Raw genomic sequence first — 20,479 nt, 5'->3', positions numbered from 1 at the left:
TTGCTCCCCAATTTACTACCTTTCTGTCAGGTGCACTGTAGTGGTTGTGTTTTGTTAACAAGTTTCTTGTTATTTCAGTAATTTGAATCCTTGTTTAACCAAATAAAACGATGATCATAAACAATAACTCGCCCTCCAGTTTTATAACTAAACAGTAAGCACTCATTATTAAATTTACCCTTAAATAATAGAAACAAAATGCTGTCTACTAGGGATGGACGAGATTGGATTTTTAGTTCGAGACAAAACGAGACGAGATTTTTTATTTCTCATAAAATTTTGAGACGAGATCGAGACGGGATTTCCCTTCTCATACACAACGGGAAATGCACGTTCAAAATTTTTATCTGATTTTGTAACATTGTTAGATGACTGTTTAAATACAAAAATAATGATAATAGGCAAGAATATTTACAATCTTTTATTAAAAAACATCAGCATAACATTTTATTAATCACGCCTAACTTATTAAAAATGCCTACAATTAGGAAACATAGTGATATCAGTTAGGATTAGAGTTCAACTTATCCTAAAATAAAATAAATCATAAAATAAAAGAAATATTCATTTTTATAAAATAGTTACTTGTTTTGACTTTTTATAGTAATAAAACATTCCTCACACTGCTTACACTTAACAAAACTTCTCAAATGTTATTAAAGTAATATTATTAGAGTCCAACCATACAATACTAAAATGTCATAGTAGCCACGAGCAAATCAATTTGTTACATACATCAATTTGTATAATAACATTTTTGAAAGAAAAATACTTGTAATTTCTTTCAGAGATATAATATCCAGATAAGAAGCCCACAAAACCAACCGCTTCTTGTCTCCAAAAACAAGGGAAGAGACAGACGAGCCGCGGAGCTGAAGGGCGCCGGTGCTGGGGGAGACCCCTCCGTTGTGTTGCTGATACCCGAGCTGTGTCGGATGACAGGGCTAACGGACAATATGAGGTCCAACTTTCAATTAATGAAAGTAATGTCACAACATACGCGCATCGGTCCTAAGGAAAGGATTGACCGTCTTCTCGTAATGAACAGGCGGCTGAGTGGAGAGGAGCGGGTAAGAAGTCATTTCAAAATAATTCACATAAAACTGTGTGTAAATTACCTAAATCGCTATATGAAACTCAAATGTTAATTCTACTACCAACAGTGAAAAAACACTTTGCTGGATTCACAATTTTAGTTTTAAATTTCCAGATTATTAGGTATACAGGTGTATTCTTTAAAATACACCCATATTCTTTAAGGTCAACTAAATGTTTTTCAACAAAATTAGCCTTCATCTTATGTTTTTGTTTTGTGATGGAATTCTTAGATTTTTGTTTAGAAGTTGATGGAACATAAAAACCCCCATATATTTGGTTATCTTCTGTTTATTCAGTAGAACTATGTCCAGTCTCTGTTGTAACTTAAATTGGGTAATTGCTTGAATTTTGAATTATAACAGTTCTTGCTCATTCCTTACAATTTTGTTGTACTACCCTAATATGCTTAAAGCTAAATTTTGGTTCCTCAGATCTTGTTATTTGAACTGATCTTTTAACAGTTTAGTGTTCAATGGTAAATTCTCCAACAATTAAGGATTTTATGATTTAAAAGTTGTACAAATGAGAACTTTTCACACTTCATACCACCATCCACTTGCTGTACCAACATATAGTTGCTGTACTATACTGACAGTTATTTTTTAATATTTTACCACACCAATAAATAAATTCTTGTTAAACAATTTTTTTTTAAATTTCTTACTCTTCAATAATAATGTAAAATTGTTTCAGGTGCAAAAGGAGTTCCGGGAATGGAACCTTAAACTGGCCAACCAGCTTGTAGAGATCCCAGGCCGGGTTTTGCCTGCAGAAGGAATAGTCCTGGGTAATAATATGACCGTCCCTTCTGGAGAGGAGTGTGATTGGACCAGACATCTGCGGTCCAATCCCATGTTTTCAATGCCACCTGGTATGTAATACACTTAAATTACCTTCTCATCCTGGATGTGAATAATAAGCGGTGAATTTTGTAAATATTAAAAACCCTGTTGTGATGTTCTTTGTTACCTCTTGGTCTATATATTAAACCAGCAGTACCACTTCACTCATAGTAAGGAAGATGTATCCAGACATTAATATTTCTCAAACGGTGATTGGAAATTTCTGGGTTTTACCAGCATGGTTCTGTTTAAAGGTTAAATTAGTTTCTGGAGCTGCTAATAAAATCAAAAGTTTTTCATGCACCCAGTGTCAATCATTTAAGTAAAAATACATCAGTATTCAAACCTTAATAATAATTAATTGTCATCATACATACTTTTAGTTATGTTGCTAATAAAGATGGAAAACTAATCTAAAGAATAAATTGGTTTGTTTATAATGAATTCTTTAAAAATGCTCTTAAAATTTTCACTATTATTATCGGACTTAATCTTTTTTGTAAACGCATAAAAAATCATTTCCTGAAGGTGTTAGTTTTTACTTATAAAATGTTAATCCCTGGTGAGTTGGGATTATTTCTTTTCTTGTACTGTGTTATAGTGGTGGCATTTGTGTTTAAAACTTAAACAACCTAATCTGTCTCTTGTTCACTAATGATATCTATTCACCAATTTAAATAGCTTTCCAACGGTTCTGCCTTTTACCAAATCCGGCCTACTGGTCTCCTGTTCAATCTGTATCATTGAGAATACTGCTATCAAGCTATCAAAATCCACTCTATTAACTTCCCTGTTTGGCAGCAAACCTAAAGACTCGTTAAACCTAATGTTATTTAAATAGAGAATGAATCTGCTTACGTTTATGGACATATTTTGATAAATATCCTGTGACGCAAAATTCTAGGGGGGGAATAAACTATTCACCTAAGTCAGGCTAGGCCTACCCTAGAACCGGCCACACTCAAATTTCTTCCCCGGAGTGCTCAGAAGGAGCCGAGAAAAATCCAGGGGTCGATACGAAGTTGTCACGGCTTTGACTGATCAATTTATTTAAAATTTAATAGAAGGCTCAGAGCTCTAGAAGCGCTCAGGAAATCCTGCAGACGCCCAGTTGGAGCTATATCATCCCAGCCTTCGTAAACGTGTTTTGGAGAATTTTGCCTAACTTTTAGAATGACTCTGTAGGACCGACGAGTATCCAATCTTAAGCCAATGTGATGTAAAATACTCGTATTAAACTTTAAACTAATTTCTGAAGACGTGGGTAAAGAATATAAAATCAAATGTAAGGTAAAACAATTCCTACAGAGTCGTCGAGGCCTAATTAATATAACTGAACGGATAATTTATCGTGATATGATTTAAAATAAATTTAGTATTAATTTTAGTAGCTGATTATTCAACTCAGCCTGCTCCCAAGACTTGATTCTTTCACCCGCCAAAGACGGGGTTTAGAACTTAGACGACAAGTCTCGGGGTATTAAAACGTCGAATCGGTTAAAATAATAGAAGTAACAATTACTCGTTAAGCGAATGGAGAAATCGTAATTTTGAAACTAGTTAAGTAAAATAAAATAAACGGTCGCCACCGCTAGTCACTGGCAGGCAGGAACTGGCGGGTCAAGACTCAAGTTACGATATTAAATTTAGATAATTCGAATCGGTTATTTAAGAACAAGAAAATGTAAAATAAGTTAAGTATGCGTATAATAAAGATAAAACAAAAATAACGTAAAACGTAAAAAGGAGCCTAACTGGTGTGTTAGCTAACCTTCGTAATCGAATCGTAGGGTCGTATTCGTAAGTCGTGTGTGAGCTAGTCGGCGGTCAATAGCGAATAATTCTTGTCCGGCTCAAATCATGATTTCCTCGGTCGAGGCTTAATCGCTCTGGTGGTGAGTTTGAGAACTAGCCAACAGCTGATCGGAAATTCACCTGTTGAGCCGGTCTAGTTGTCGTCTGTCGTTGGTCAACAAATAAACACTAGTTTGGGGTTAAGTGATGTTGTAATCGGCGTTAAATATTCGTAAAATCGGTCGTTTTAACTTTATTATGTGAAACGAAGTGCTATTATGAAGAAATATATCGTTGTGGGTGTGTTGGTGTACTTCACTGTTATTAAAAGTAGGCCTACGTTCTTTGGCCCATAGCCCAAGCTATGGCCAACACATAGGCCTAGGATTAGGATGTTGTGGATAAAAATCGGGTAAGTTATGGTGTTTGTTGACTATCAATACGTTTTTTTACCCCCCTTAAAATTTGGTACCTCACAATCCGTTCAATGTATTTGGATATTGGCTTAATTTGCAGATTTGCTGAGGTCGGGTACCTTCTAGTAATCTGGAAACGTCACTAAACATTGCCTAATGTACTTATATTTGCCACTCAAGACCTTGTCACTGCTTATCACCCTACTTTCAATTTGTGTCTGATTGCAGGTGGTTTAAGTCGGTGGACAATTATTTTCCCATCACGAACAGCCAATGATGCATACGCGTTTGTTGATATTCTCAAACAAGCGGCTCGAGGCATGAAGTTTACCATCAGCAATCCGGACCCGTAAGTTACAAAAACACACACTTACAATTACAGAAAAATATCCAATTGAGAATATTAGTATATGGTAAAATACAAATCAATAAGTTAAAATATAAAAATTAAGCTATAGGTAAGGAATGTAAAAAAATATAAGCCTAAAACAAAAGAAACCCAAGCAAAAACCATTCATGTGAGAAATGAGTGACTCCTGATAAGTCTTCGAGAATATCTCAATATAATACCAGTCTTTTTCCTTTTTAAAAACATTTAATATTCAAACAAAAAAATAAATATGCTTAATACAAAAATGCTTAACAAATTTCATTATAAAAAAAAATATTTGGTCCGTATAAACCAACCCCTTACAAGTGTTTGTATTTTTTTCAGATGTGAAATTCCTGATGATAGAACACAGACATATGTAAACGCAATTGACAATTGCATTTCTAATATGTCTCCTCAGTTAATTTTTGTCATTTTAACATCAAACAAGGCCGACAGATATTCTGCCATTAAGAAAAAGTCCCTGGTTGATCGAGCTGGTAAGTGTGAAGTAATAATTTTTGTTAGAGGTTGGCGGCCTCTTTTAACCTTGCATTTGCCCGTCCACATAGACTAAGCGCCCGTGCGTGGAACGTTACAGCAAAGCAAGGAGTGAGCCGGTACAGTGCAAAGGTGAACTGTACTGATAAATTTTATTGGCAGTGACCAGGATCCGAACCCACGACATCGCTGCCCGAAGTCCGCGACGCCACAGACTCACTAAGGCCCGATTTCACCAAATTCTCGCTAACGATGGTTTAATTAAACTTCGGTTTAAACTAACCGTCGATTTAAACCACAGTTAAGGAAATCTGGTTTCACCAACGAAAACGCGTCAAAACTAATGCTAGTTTTATAAACGAGAGTTTAGAGTAAAATCCAGGTGGCAGTGGCACTGAACTGTCATAATACCGGATTGTTACGGGAGCAAGTAAACATAACCTAGAAAATAAATCAGTGTTTATGAGGTAGTGAAAACAAAACTGGAGACAGCAAGCTTACAGGAATACAATAGATTCTGGGTAAAATAACAACAGAAAGCAAGAATAAATACCAAAACAATTAACATAAGTAAATAAAGGCAAAGCAATGTTGATCAAACATATTCGAGGAACAAATTGGTTGAGTTTTGCGGTCGAGTGAAGACTCATCAATCCAACTTTTTACAGTGAGGCATGTTCAATATTCTGTTTGTTCACTAACCAGTTTGGAACATTTGAAGTAGTGAAAAAAACTGGAGTCAAAAGAATTACAAGAACGAGACACAATGTAGATAACACCAAAATAATTATTTTCTATAAAATACTAGCACAATAATGGCAATTTAGGTTTAGATTTTGGTTTACTTACGTCTGACCGAACGCAAAACATTTGTTTGAACGTTGGGTTAGGGTTACCCAAAGCCGGGAGAAGGAAAGGGACCTTCTATTTTTTTCGAACAATGAAATAATAAATTTGATAATGTTGGTAGAAGAGCCGGGACACTCTTTTTAGACAAGATAAAAGAGTACGGCTCTTGATCGCCAATCAGTTCAATGCGGTCGCTGATCACAGATATACACCTTAACTAAAAGCGTTGTGGGATAACCTAAAGCAATCCACTATGTGGGATAGCCTAAACACAAACCACTACAGTGGTTTGTATTCATTTCCCAAAGAAAAATGCTGAACGTTTTGATAGTTCATATCTAATAATAAAATCAATTTCATCTTTGTTATTAAAATCATTAACCCTTTCTCTTATCCACCTAGTTAGGCGAACAACATAGGCCACTTCATTGCCATCACTTACTTTCAAAAGCTAATTCGTACCGTATTCTCTTCTACCATTTCGCCTTTCCATATAAACTTTAAACTTAAAGCCAGCTGATATTTACTTAACGAAAGATTAAAGAAGTTAACCGGTCAAAATTGGGCAGTTAATTATCTAACGACGGTTTAGTCTAAACTAGCGCTAACGGCGAGTGGTGAAATCCGATTTCGTCAGTTAAGAGCTAACTGCAGTTAGAGCAAGGCTTAACGGCGGTTTAAAAGTTTGGTGAAATCGGGCCTAAATGGTTATGGTGTATGGTTTAAGTTTAACATGATTTCAAGCTGGCATGTTACTTGTTGATTGCTGACTAGAGGCTAACAGTGAATTTGTTAGGACTTAGTGTAAATTATTGCTATTAGATTTGTTAGATCTTGTTATTGACAGAGTGTAGGTGAATTATGTGAGACGGTGGCTCAGTCGGTTGCGTCGCGGACTTCGGGCCCAAGGCAGCGATGTCGTGGTTTCGGATCCTGGTCACTGCCACTAAAGGCAGTCTCATGTTAATTTGAGGCAGACTACCTGACCAGAGGGTATAGCAGGACAATGGCAAGACCGAACCTTTGACGGACCCTCCCGACCCTTGGAGTAAATCCCATTAATCACGCTTCACTGAATACTCCACTTAAAAGCTTAAATATAATGATTAATTGAAAATATAATCAATTTGTTATATCTGAAAATAATGTATTCTAGGTTATGACAAAACAAAATTTTTAATGTTCGTCCCATGCAAATCGGCCGACTTGAAGTATGACTGAAGAGGCAAATAAGTACAAACTGTTTATTTGTCTCTTATAAATTAGTAAAATATTAATTTATAAGTCTGTATTAATGGTGCATCTATAGATATAAAATTAGAGTTTTGTCTGTGCATTGCTCAGAATTATGTATATTTTGGTTATTTTACTTTATATACGTTTTATGGACTAGAAGGCATTTTACACGGCCTACTCCAAGAGAACTACTTGGCTTGAAATAGGGCCTAGCTACTTTTTATGGTCGCCATTTCAATGAAAATTATTAAAGTATTCATTTTGATGTCCCTATATGCCAAAAAGACTATTCATTCAAATTTGTATGTATTTGTAATAACTACACAATTTACTTGAATACTTGGTTCACGATATTTAGGTAGTTTCACAACCACCACTTTGTTATATTATGAACTAGTGATGGTCAAATCCGGAAATTTTGAATCTCGAATCCGAATCCAAATCTTAAAATAATCAAATCTCGAATCTTTTTGATTTTTTTTTTTAATCGAATCTTTTTGTGCGTGATTAAGAAAAATATTATAGTTTAGGCTACGTTCACTCAATGAAATGTCAAGTATACCAATAATACCAATCTTGCCAATTTAAATTATGTAAATAATCAAGGTGTAGAAAATTAAATAATGCCAAAAACATAATTTTTAAAAATTGAAATTTAATAGCTGGGTTTACAAGCTGGGGAGACAAATTAAAATTAACAAACGAAAACTTGAAAAAAACACAAAATTAACAAATCCTAAGTCCTTAATGAATTCTTTATTTAATTTGTGCAAGGGATAGTTATCTAATTAAGGAAAAATATTTAGCAATTAATAGTCAATAACAACTCAAACAAACAAAAGTAGGAACAATATACAATGATGGAACTTAAACCGTTCAAAACATCCTCTTTGGTCAAGAGCATGGCCCCCACAAGGGTGGGGCTGGCGCAACTCTAGTCACAGGGCCCGGGCCCTCAGGGGGCCCGGGCCTACCCATTTGTTTTTTTTATTTTTTTCCCCATTGAAGATCACTTTACAGCAGATCCTTAAATTGAAGATAAAAAAATAATATTTAAATATTTTACAAAAAACAAAGTTAAATAATTTAAAATGTATTAATTCTTGATTCTAAGGAAGTTTATATTTAAATTCTATAGGTGCGTAGGTGCGTATGTACTATACAACAGCAGAACAGCCAGCTCGGGCCCCAGTGGCCGGCTCCACAAACTCCCTCTACCCCTTCCTCCCGCCAGGCGCCTAGCCACTCCTACCTCATTCCCCCCATAATAAACAAAGTTTGGTTTTATAATTGAACTGATAGTTTCAAGAATGAATCCTTATAGTTATAAGTTAAAATACAATTTGTAAAGCATTGAAAAATTGACATGTACTATGTACCATAGCTAAGGTGACCAGACGTCCCGTTTTAGGGGGACTGGTCCATCCCGACAAATCCTCTCGGGACGCTTATTTGTCCCGTTTTATCAACATTTGGTCCCGGTTGCACTTTTATGTATGGAATATTTCAATTAATAATTATTGCAATCTAGGTTATTTGACACAAACTTAAAAATTCTTTACTTTTGGAGTTTAAAAAATATGAAAGATTGTAGGCCTAATAATTTTGACCTAAGTTTTCTTCCCAATTTGCTCGGTATAATACTGTACTAAAGCATGGATCGGATAGCATCGGTCATTCTCGGCATTACTCGTGCACATTTGTTTTTCTCCGTGACTACTCGGCGCAAGTTCGGCAGCTCAGGCATCCACTCCCAAAAAATGTAGTATTGTTAAAATTCTTGATGAAAATTGTCACTGAATAAAATATGATTTCATTGGTGTAAGCTGTTAAACTCAATTTACGTAAGTTTTTTCCTACTCCATATTACAAAGTACAATTATAGCAGTTAAGATAGCCAAACCCTCTTACAGGGAAATAAAAAGGACAAAATATTAATAGGCATGGAGCTTTTGTGTATTGATATAATAGTTTTAATTGCTGAATTCCTGTAATTTTAAGTCTTATAAAACTCATTGAAGAACTCTTTTCTTCCTTAAAAAAGGCTGCAAAAGTGCCATTTACCACTCACAAATTTAATACCTAGATAGCCTTAAAAACTCACTAAAATACATGACATTTTCAACATTTTCCCTTCCATACCCCCCGACCCCCCGGTTGGTAGGGGGGCCCGAGCCAGATCCTGGTAACAGGGCCCACAATTAAATGTGGGGGCCATGGTCAAGAGTCTAATGTAAAAACTGAATTATTTTTCATGGCATGACACTCAAAAGTATTGTAAAACATTAACAAATTCCTTTTAAAATGGATCAATCAACATTAAATTAAAGTACCAGAAATATTGATGAACTTTACAATTTGAGAAAATTATCATAATCTGCGGTAATACCAGCACCGACCAAAGAATATAATAGACTGGCATCGCGTTTAAGTCATCGAAGTAAATAAAAGAGGGTAGTAGGATGTAAACAAACCATAAACCATTGTCTCCACTCCAGCAAGGCTCAGGCATTCTCAAGGTCAAGCGTTCCTGACCCTCGACTCACCACCCGTTTTCTATATGATGCTCAAATTGCATTCACTCTGTATGATAACGAGACAAGAAAGAAGAGTCAAAAATTAGGGGTCTGCGTTGCACCGTTAAAGTCGGGTACGGTACAGTATTTTCCTCAGTACATTTTCAGTTCGGTACAGACTCTAACAATTAGTTACTTTCAATTCTCTGTGTTGTTAGGAGCACATAAAAAGGTTTATCAGATGTTTGTTTAGGATTTTCATAATTTATTACTAGGGTAATGGGGCAATAAAAAAACCCATCAGCAGTCCCTAAACCAAAGTCGTTGAGTCAGTAGTTTAGTTCATTAAAGTTTTATCACTTTTAGCGAATTTCCCTATAGGGAAGTAGCTATTACCGTAGGTCTCATGGTAAGACCTAAGCCCGGGACCGATTTACTTTTTCATTTTGATGTCCCCAGAGGCCAAAAACACCATTCGTTCAAATTTTTATATATCTATATATAGATATATATTATTTTCTTGCATTTTTAGGGCTACTAATATAATAAAATTAAAACATATATAACAAAGTACCCTTTTAGTAATTATTTTATTTTTCATGACGACATGTTTCGGAACTAAGTCCATTGTCAAGTCATTTTTACCATAACCTCATTCTTTAAACTAACAAAATTAAAAATATAATCATATGTAAAAATAATAAAATATGTTAACTAAATCTTAATACATTTTGGTATTAATTTTTTTCATTATACTATATGAATGTTTTTCTTTCTTTCCTTAGTTTTTCAATTTTATCGTAGATAGGTTGGTTTAATTTTGGAATCATTGTGTTGAGTATGTTGTTGGGGTCCTTTTTGTTGTGTATATAAATATTTAGCTCTTCTTTCACATTAAGTTTCTCACGTTCTTTTTCAAATTCTAAAATAGTTAGATTGTCTTTCATGTTTTTATAACTGTGGTCTGTGTTCATTATATGGTCGGCGAAGTTCGACTTCATTGATGTCTGATTTTTTGATTTCAATGCTTGTAGATGTTCCTTGAATCTTGTTTTAAAAGTTCGAGATGTTTGACCTATATAATAATTGCTACAGTCACTACAGTTTATCTTATAGATTCCTGATTTGTTGTACTTTTCGTCTTCATTATCTTCTGTGTGTTTGATTTTTTTATTGATTAATTGGAAAATATTGTTCTTAGTTCTGTAACTTACCCTTATATCCGAATTTTTAAACGTATTTCTTACTGCTTTAGTCATATATTTGTTATAAGGTATACATATATATTTCTTTTTCTCTTCATTTTCCGTTGTTTTATTTTGCTTTTGTAATTTGTTTTTCAATTTCTTCTTTATCATATTGTCTATCATTTTTGCCCTGTAGCCATTTTTCTCTGCTAAGTATTTAATGGTATTTTTCTCTTTTTTGAAATTTTCTTTATTCAAGGGAATATTAATAAGTCTGTGGATAAGTGAATGGAAAGTAGCTAAAACTAGAACTAACATATATAGTAGACTAACATATAGTAGAAACTAGAACAAAACATGCTAAAATCAAATAACTCAAAAGCCCCAATACTAAGAGGACAACCAAAAACGCACAAAACTAATATACCTATCCGACCTGTAGTAAATTTTCAAAATGCTCCTTCCTATAAACTATCAAAATTTTTGTACAACAAAATAAAAAATAGTATCAATATGGATAATGGGTATAATGTTAAAAATACTTATGATTTCATTGAAAGAATAAAAGATATAGACATTCCAGAGAACTCTTTACTGATCTCATTTGATGTTTGTAACATGTACACAAATATCCCAACAAAGGAAACATTAAATATTCTAAGAAAAGAACTAATTGGGAAAAATATATTAAACAAAAAAGAAATTGAAGATATTATTCAGCTTACACAATTGACACTGAAACAAAACTATTTCAGCTACAATTCCTCTTTCTATTTGCAAGAAGATGGTGTACCAATGGGTTCCCCTCTATCTGGAATAATGGCAGATATATTCATGAAAGAAATGGAAACTACCAAAATAATGAATGATTGTAACCCATTTAAAGATAAAATCCAATACTGGTACAGATATGTAGACGATATAATTTGTTTATTCAAAGGAAATGAAAATGAAGCTAATAATCTACTAAAATATATTAATAGCCTATCTCCAAAAATACAATTTACAGGAGAGGTTCAAAAAGAACAAATAAATTTTCTAGATATTACAATCTCAAAAAATAACAACAGACATACATTTAACATATTTAGAAAACCTACGACCACAGACATCATTATTCCATACTATTCTAATCATCCTTGGAGTCATAAAATCGCTACTTTCCATTCACTTATCCACAGACTTATTAATATTCCCTTGAATAAAGAAAATTTCAAAAAAGAGAAAAATACCATTAAATACTTAGCAGAGAAAAATGGCTACAGGGCAAAAATGATAGACAATATGATAAAGAAGAAATTGAAAAACAAATTACAAAAGCAAAATAAAACAACGGAAAATGAAGAGAAAAAGAAATATATATGTATACCTTATAACAAATATATGACTAAAGCAGTAAGAAATACGTTTAAAAATTCGGATATAAGGGTAAGTTACAGAACTAAGAACAATATTTTCCAATTAATCAATAAAAAAATCAAACACACAGAAGATAATGAAGACGAAAAGTACAACAAATCAGGAATCTATAAGATAAACTGTAGTGACTGTAGCAATTATTATATAGGTCAAACATCTCGAACTTTTAAAACAAGATTCAAGGAACATCTACAAGCATTGAAATCAAAAAATCAGACATCAATGAAGTCGAACTTCGCCGACCATATAATGAACACAGACCACAGTTATAAAAACATGAAAGACAATCTAACTATTTTAGAATTTGAAAAAGAACGTGAGAAACTTAATGTGAAAGAAGAGCTAAATATTTATATACACAACAAAAAGGACCCCAACAACATACTCAACACAATGATTCCAAAATTAAACCAACCTATCTACGATAAAATTGAAAAACTAAGGAAAGAAAGAAAAACATTCATATAGTATAATGAAAAAAATTAATACCAAAATGTATTAAGATTTAGTTAACATATTTTATTATTTTTACATATGATTATATTTTTAATTTTGTTAGTTTAAAGAATGAGGTTATGGTAAAAATGACTTGACAATGGACTTAGTTCCGAAACATGTCGTCATGAAAAATAAAATAATTACTAAAAGGGTACTTTGTTATATATGTTTTAATTTTATAGATATATATATATATATATATATATGTGTCCATCCGCACGATAACTTGAGTAATTTTTGTCCGATTTTGATAAAATTTGGTTTGAAGGTGTAAGGCGGGATAAACTTGAATGAGTTCGCGAACCAGCATGATCGGACTATGGGAACGGGGGTTTATGGGGGGTTTTATGGGGTAAAAATAGGTTTTTCCCATTTTTGACCCTAAAAACACAAAGTCTTTTTAAACCATTTTGTAGAGCTTAAAAAAACAAATAATTTAGTATATTGAAGCGTTATTATGCGCCTAATTGTTACGGAGAAAATTCAAAAAAATTGTAATTTTAAAATTCCCATGTTATTCTTATGGAGAATAAGTCAACTGTTGTAGTTTGCTTGTTTATGAACATATTTTGATTGATTTTGGAAAATACTTTTATTTCTTACTAAACTATTATTATTTTATAAAACATCTTTTTTACCCTCCCTGTTGCAGCAAACCTAAGTACTCGTTAAACTAATTCTATTTAAATAGGAAATAAATGTGCTATTTTTATGGAGGCATTTTAGTGTAAATCCAATCAGGTTAATGGAAATTCGCTTAGTCTGCAGGTTTGCTGCGGCGGGGGTATTATTCCTTTACGACTTCCATGATTTATTTAATTTAATGTTTAAAGAAAAAGTCAGAATAATAATACTGGAAAAGCAAAACAATAGAAGGGTGGGAGGAATTGGACAATGACTTCGAAACGAGCGGGCCACAGCGAATTGTGATGGCGCGGGGGGGAGGGGAGGGTGCAACCTTGAAGCTATATTTAGACTAGAGGGCTGGCTTGGGGGGATTCTAATTAGTAGGACAATGATATGATAACAGTTGTATTTTCGGGAATGGTTTGAATTTAGATTCTCTTTTATCATGTAGAAACTTTGAATCATCAAACATATAATTTGAATTAATTACAAACATATTCAAATTAATGCCATGATTTGCATCAAAATACAACATTGCACAATCATGATATTTAGGTCAATGGCCTAAATTTAAATTGGAATTATATTAATTCCAATTTATATTAAAGCCTATTATATTAATTCTTTTGTATGGTTTTTTATTATGATTGTTTTTATTTAGTAAATTGTAATGTTGTTAACAGGTGTAATATATTCAATTGTTTTTTTATTATTATATATTACAAGAAAAAATCTGAGACTTAAATTTAATTATTAGATCTTATCTTGAGTTTTAACATTGAAAGGACATATAAAATCTTATGTTTACGTTCACCACAAATAGTTGGCTGTTTCAAAATATTACGCAATTGCACGGGCAGATGACTGTGTCTCGAACTGACCTTGAACAGTCGTCCCGTCGCGACGTCACATCGGCGGGTGTTTTGACTAACGCCGATTCTTATTCGGGTCGAAGTTCGAAAGATGACCAAATCTCGAATCTGAATATTTCCTAAAGATTCGGTGGATTTGAGATTCGGATTCGACACATCACTATTATGAACAAAGTTTAATACAGAATACCAATTATTAGTAATTAATAGTGATGGTCGGATCCGGATATGTAGACCTTAATCTGTTTATTGGAAATATGGATTGCAAAATTAATGTTATATCTATAAATGAACATTGGCTTGATGTTAAAAGTATAAATGTTTTAAATAAACTAGATGGTTTTGTAATTGCTGACTACTATGCTAGAATAGATCAATGGCGGGGGGGTTCATGTTTAATGATTGACAAAAATGTTAGTTTTAAGATTAGAAATGACTTAAAATTTTTAAATGAACAATGTTCTTTTGAAGGATCTGTTATTGAAGTCAAGGACTGGAATTCAGTTTTTATTTCAGTATACAGAATTCCAGGTAGGGACATAGATAAAATATTTTTAGAAAAGTTTGAAATGTTATTAGACAAAATAGCTTTGGAAGCAATGTCAAAAAATGTTTTTATAATGTCAGACACAAATATAGATTTATTTACCGATAAAGTGAGTACTGATAATTTACTAGAAATTTGTGATTGTTTTGGATTCAAACCTAACGTTCTTGTTCCAACTAGGGTAACCAGTATGTCAAGTACTTGCATTGACAATATTATTTCTAACTTGCAGACAAAAAAAACTATCAGTTTAGTTTTAGACATAGGTGCATCAGACCACAAAGTTTTACTTTTGTCATTTGAGAAAATGTCCTCTCCAAGACTTAAGGGTGTAAATAAAAAACTTACTCGGAAGTTTACAGAAACAAATTTTCAAACCTTTGAAAACACACTAAATAATGTTATTTGGAACCCTTTTGAAACCTTTAATGTAGATACAAATTACAATAAATTTTTTACAAACTTTCTAAATTCATTCAACGAGGCATTCCCCAAAACAGTAGATCGTCCAAAGAATAAACGTAACAAAAATAACTGGATAACAACAGGAATAAAAATTTCAGCAGAAAATAAAAATAAGTTGCACCAAGAATCAAAATGGAATCGTAACCCTCAGTTTTTAATCTATTATAAAAACTACAGAAAGGTCTTTAAAAAAGTAGTTGCATTAGCAAAACTGATAGCTAATGACGATTTTATTAAAAAATCTAAGAATAAAAGTAAAGCATCTTGGGTAGTAGTGAAAAATGAAACAGGACTTAATAAACAAATATCTGATACTCCAGTTGAGATTAAATTCAAACATGAAAGGGATATACAAAATTGTGCAGTATTGGTAGCAAATAAATTCAATAACTTTTTTATTAATGTTTCTCAGTATGCCAACAAATCAACAGATAAATTAAAAGCCACTCAGTTACTAATCGAAAATCATCCACGTTCCAAATTAACATTTAAATTTAGAAATGTTTCAATTGACGAGTTAAGAAAAGTTGTTACATCTCTCAGTAACACTAAGTCCTCAGGTTGGGATGAAATTCCTCTTTTTGTCATTAAAAGAGTTTTTAAATTTATAGAACATCCATTATGCCAAATAGTGAATCAGTCCCTTGAGTGGGGGGTTTTTCCTGATAAGCTAAAGTTGGCTGAGATTAAACCTCTGTTCAAAGAGGGCGATGTCAACGATCCCTCTAACTACCGCCCCATCGCCCTTCTGCCTTGTTTTTCAAAGATTTTTGAAAAAATTGTAAAGATTCAACTAACAGAATATTTAGAAAGCAATAATTTAATAAATCCTTCACAGTTTGGTTTCCGCCCAGAACTCGGTACTGAAAAATCCATAACAAAAATGATTAACTACATTGCGGAAGCCTTGGATGGATCGCAGAAGACTGTGGGTGTGCTATGTGACCTATCCAAGGCTTTTGACTGTGTGAATCATGAGATACTCATAGAAAAATTAAGTATGCATGGAATAAAAAATACTGAATTAAAATGGTTCATATCATATTTAAAGACCCGAAAACAAAGACTTATTTTACAAAAAATGCAGAGAAATTATAAATCAGAGTGGAACATTAACCCCAATGGAGTTCCTCAGGGCTCCATTCTCGGCCCTTGTTTATTTATTATTTATGTTAATGATCTATGCAATGCTACTAAGATGTCCACCTTTCAATACGCAGATGATACCGCTTTAATATGCACAGGACAAAACAATGAGTTCATTCAAGCCTCAATAACTAAGGAATTTCAACTCCTTGGGGATTGGTTTGCAGTAAATGGCCTGTCCATGAATGTGGCAAAAACTCAACTAATTCAGTTTTCTGCATCCAATATTAACCAAGAAATAATTGTAAATACAAACTTAACTACAATTCATTCACAACAGTCAATAAATTATTTGGGAATAGAAATTGATTCACAACTAAATTGGCAAAAACACATTAAAAACCTATCAAAAAGACTACGCTCAGCAACATTTGTTCTCACAATAATTCGGGATACTACTAATCTAGAAACACAAATAGTAGTATATCACGCATATTTTTCATCGATTATGAATTATGGAATTACTGTATGGGGCTCATCAAGCCAGGCCAAAAAAATATTTATTCTCCAAAAAAGAGCTGTAAGATTAATGGCCAGAGTCTCCCGTAGAACACATTGTAAAGATTTATTTATTAATTTTAAAATTTTAACTTTTTTTAGCTCTTATATTTACAAATTGGCATTAATGGTTAAAAGTGATTTCGACACATTCATGGACTGTCAACAATCTCATCCACATAACACAAGATTCAAAAATATTATAAAACCAGTTCAACATAGGCTTAAAATCTTTCATTTATCCCCTCAGTATATGGGACCAAAAATTTACAATAAATTACCCGCTGGGATTAAAAACATTGCCTCATTCTCTAAATTTAAACTATCTTTAAAAAATTTCCTTTTGGAGAGGGCATTTTACTCGTTAGAGGAATATCTGGAAAATGAGTATATTTTAAAGATATTGCTTCTCCCATAGGTTTGTAGCTTATTATATGCTTTATTTCTTTTGTAAGCTATTTTATTTTAAAATGTAGTATAGTATTAGTATTAGACTTTGTGACAAATCACCTGTCAAGAGAATTGATGTAATGTGATGATGTTTAATAAATAAATAAATAAATAAATATCGGACTACCGGATCCGCCGGATCCGAGCTAGAACCGGCACCGGATCGGATCCAAAAAAATTCCGGATCTTGGGCTGGATCCGGTTTTGATGGATCCGATTTATTTAAAAATTTTCCCGATTTTTTCCTAACACAAAGTTGTCTGTATCACTGTACAACCCCGATTTTTTTCCCAACACAAAGCTGTCTGTATCACTGTACAACACCGATTATTTACTAACACAAAGCTGTCTGTATCACTATACAACCCCGATTTTTTACTAACACAAAAAGCTATCTGTATCACTGTACAACCCCGATTTTTTACCAACACAAAGCTGTCTGTATCACTGTACAACCCCGATTTTTTACCAACACAAAGCTGTCTGTATCACTGTACAACACCGATTTGATTACTAAACACAAAGCTGTCTGTATCAATGTACAACACCGATTTTTTACTAACATGAATCTGTCTGTATCACTGTACAACCCCGATTTTTTACTAACACAAAAAGCTGTCTGTATCACTGTACAACACCGATTTTTTTACTAACACAAAGCTGTCTGTATCACTCTACAACCCCGAATGTTTTTACTAGCACAAAGCTGTCTGTATCTCTGTACAACCCCGAATTGTTTACTAAACACAAAGCTGTCTGTATCACTGTACAACACCGTTTTTTTTTTTCCTAACACAAAGCTGTCTGTATCACTGTACAACCCCGATTTTTTTCCCAACACAAAGCTGTCTGTATCACTGTACAACACCGATTATTTACTAACACAAAGCTGTCTGTATCACTATACAACCCCGATTTTTTACTAACACAAAAAGCTATCTGTATCACTGTACAACCCCGATTTTTTACCAACACAAAGCTGTCTGTATCACTGTACAACACCGATTTGATTACTAAACACAAAGCTGTCTGTATCAATGTACAACACCGATTTTTTACTAACATGAATCTGTCTGTATCACTGTACAACCCCGATTTTTTACTAACACAAAAAGCTGTCTGTATCACTGTACAACACCAATTTTTTTACTAACACAAAAAGCTGTCTGTATCACTGTACAACACCAATTTTTTTACTAACACAAAGCTGTCTGTATCACTCTACAACCCCGAATGTTTTTACTAGCACAAAGCTGTCTGTATCTCTGTACAACCCCGATTTGTTTACTAAACACAAAGCTGTCTGTATCACTGTACAACACCGTTTTTTTTTTACTAACACAAAGCTGTCTGTATCACTGTACAACCCAGATTTTTTACTAACACAAAAAGCTGTCTGTATCACTGTACAACACCGTTTTTTTTACTAACACAAAGCTGTCTGTATCACTGTACAACCCCGATTTTTTACTAACACATAAAGCTGTCTGTATCAATGTACAACCCCGATTTGTTTACCAACACAAAGCTGTCTGCATCACTGTACAAAACCGATTTGATTACTAAACACAAAGCTGTCTGTATCAATGTACAACACCGATTTTTTTACTAACACAAATCTGTCTGTATCACTGTACAACCCCGATTTGTTTACTAAACACAAAGCTGTCTGTATCACTGTACAACACCGTTTTTTTTACTAACACAAAGCTGTCTGTATCACTGTACAACACCGTTTTTTTTACTAACACAAAAAGCTGTCTGTATCAATGTAGGTACAACCCCGATTTGTTTACCAACACAAAGCTGTCTGCATCACTGTACAAAACCGATTTGATTACTAAACACAAAGCTGTCTGTATCAATGTACAACACCGATTTTTTTACTAACACAAATCTGTCTGTATCACTGTACAACCCCGATTTGTTTACTAAACACAAAGCTGTCTGTATCACTCTACAACCCAGATTTGTTTACTAAACACAAAGCTGTCTGTATCAATGTACAACACCGATTTTTTTACCAACACGAATCTGTCTGTATCACTGTACAACCCCGATTTTTTACTAACACAAAAAACTGTAGGTATCACTCTACAACTCCGATTTTTTACCAACACAAATCTGTCTGTATTACTACTGTACAACCCCGATTTTTTCCAGATTTTTTTACTAACACAAAGCTAGCTGTATCTATGTACAAGACCGTTTTTTCCCTGAGTGTTTGTCTCTTGATGCAAACAACTTATATGGCAAGGTCATGTCTCGATGTTTGCCTCTTGATGCAAATAACTTATATGGCTAGGCCATGTCTCAGCGTTTGTATCTAGATGCAAATAATTTGTATGGCAAGGCCATGTCTCAGTGTTTGCCTCTTGATGCAAATAACTTATATGGCAAGGCCATGTCTCAGTGTTTGTCTTTCAATGCAAATAACTTATATGGCAAGGCCATGACTCAGTGTTTGTCTTTTGATGCAAATAACTTATATGGCAAGGCCATGACTCAGTATTTGTCTCTTGATGCAAATAACTTATATGGCAAGGTTATGACTCAGTGTTTGTCTTTTGATGCAAATAACTTATATGGCAAGGCCATGTCTCAGTGTTTGTCTCTTAATTCAAATAACTTATATGGCAAGGTCATGTCTTAGTGTTTGTCTCTTGGTGCAAATAACTTATATGGCAAGGCCATGTTTCAGTGTTTGTCTCTTGATACAAATAAATAACATATATGGCAATGGCATGTATCTTTCCGAACTGAATCCGACCTGATTTTTCGGTTATCTTCACACCTCTAGTTTTTAGTTCTGTACCTGGATGATAAGCTAACGGCCTATAATTTCGTCTCAAAAATATCCCGTTAGTATTTTAATCTCACCTAATGCTTTGTGATAAAAAATAATGAAAGTATGATTTAAATTGGCATTCTGTTAATTACGTTTTTTTTTAACCCGCCCTTATACACACTGTCGTATCTGGATCCGGATCCAAAGATCCGAAGATCCGGATCCGAATTTTTTAAGATCCGGATCCGGTTCCGGTACCGACATTTTCTTGGATCCGCCCATCACTAGTAATTAACTATTGAATACTGTACTTAGTTATAAGGGATAAGTTTGTTTTAATACTTAAAGTCGGCCGATTTG

General features: G+C 33.5%; 1 protein-coding gene across 1 annotated transcript in view; it reads left to right on the top strand.

Moving 5' to 3' along the window:
• Positions 1–20,479, top strand: part of LOC128999579 (piwi-like protein Siwi) — a 57,807-nt gene that overhangs the window by 19,439 nt on the left and 17,889 nt on the right. Inside the window, exons 9-12 of the mRNA XM_054426163.1 lie at positions 789–1,070; positions 1,792–1,969; positions 4,379–4,499; positions 4,866–5,020. Of these exons, the coding sequence (XP_054282138.1) occupies positions 789–1,070; positions 1,792–1,969; positions 4,379–4,499; positions 4,866–5,020 (736 nt within the window). The remainder of the gene's footprint in view (positions 1–788; positions 1,071–1,791; positions 1,970–4,378; positions 4,500–4,865; positions 5,021–20,479) is intronic.

Source organism: Macrosteles quadrilineatus, unplaced genomic scaffold (genome assembly GCF_028750875.1).
Source record: "Macrosteles quadrilineatus isolate MER2022 unplaced genomic scaffold, UCM_ALF_1.0 Scaffold_8__2_contigs__length_117827958, whole genome shotgun sequence".
In the NCBI taxonomy this organism is placed as follows: Eukaryota; Metazoa; Arthropoda; class Insecta; order Hemiptera; family Cicadellidae; genus Macrosteles; species Macrosteles quadrilineatus.
This window is presented reverse-complemented; position numbering and strand designations above follow the sequence as displayed.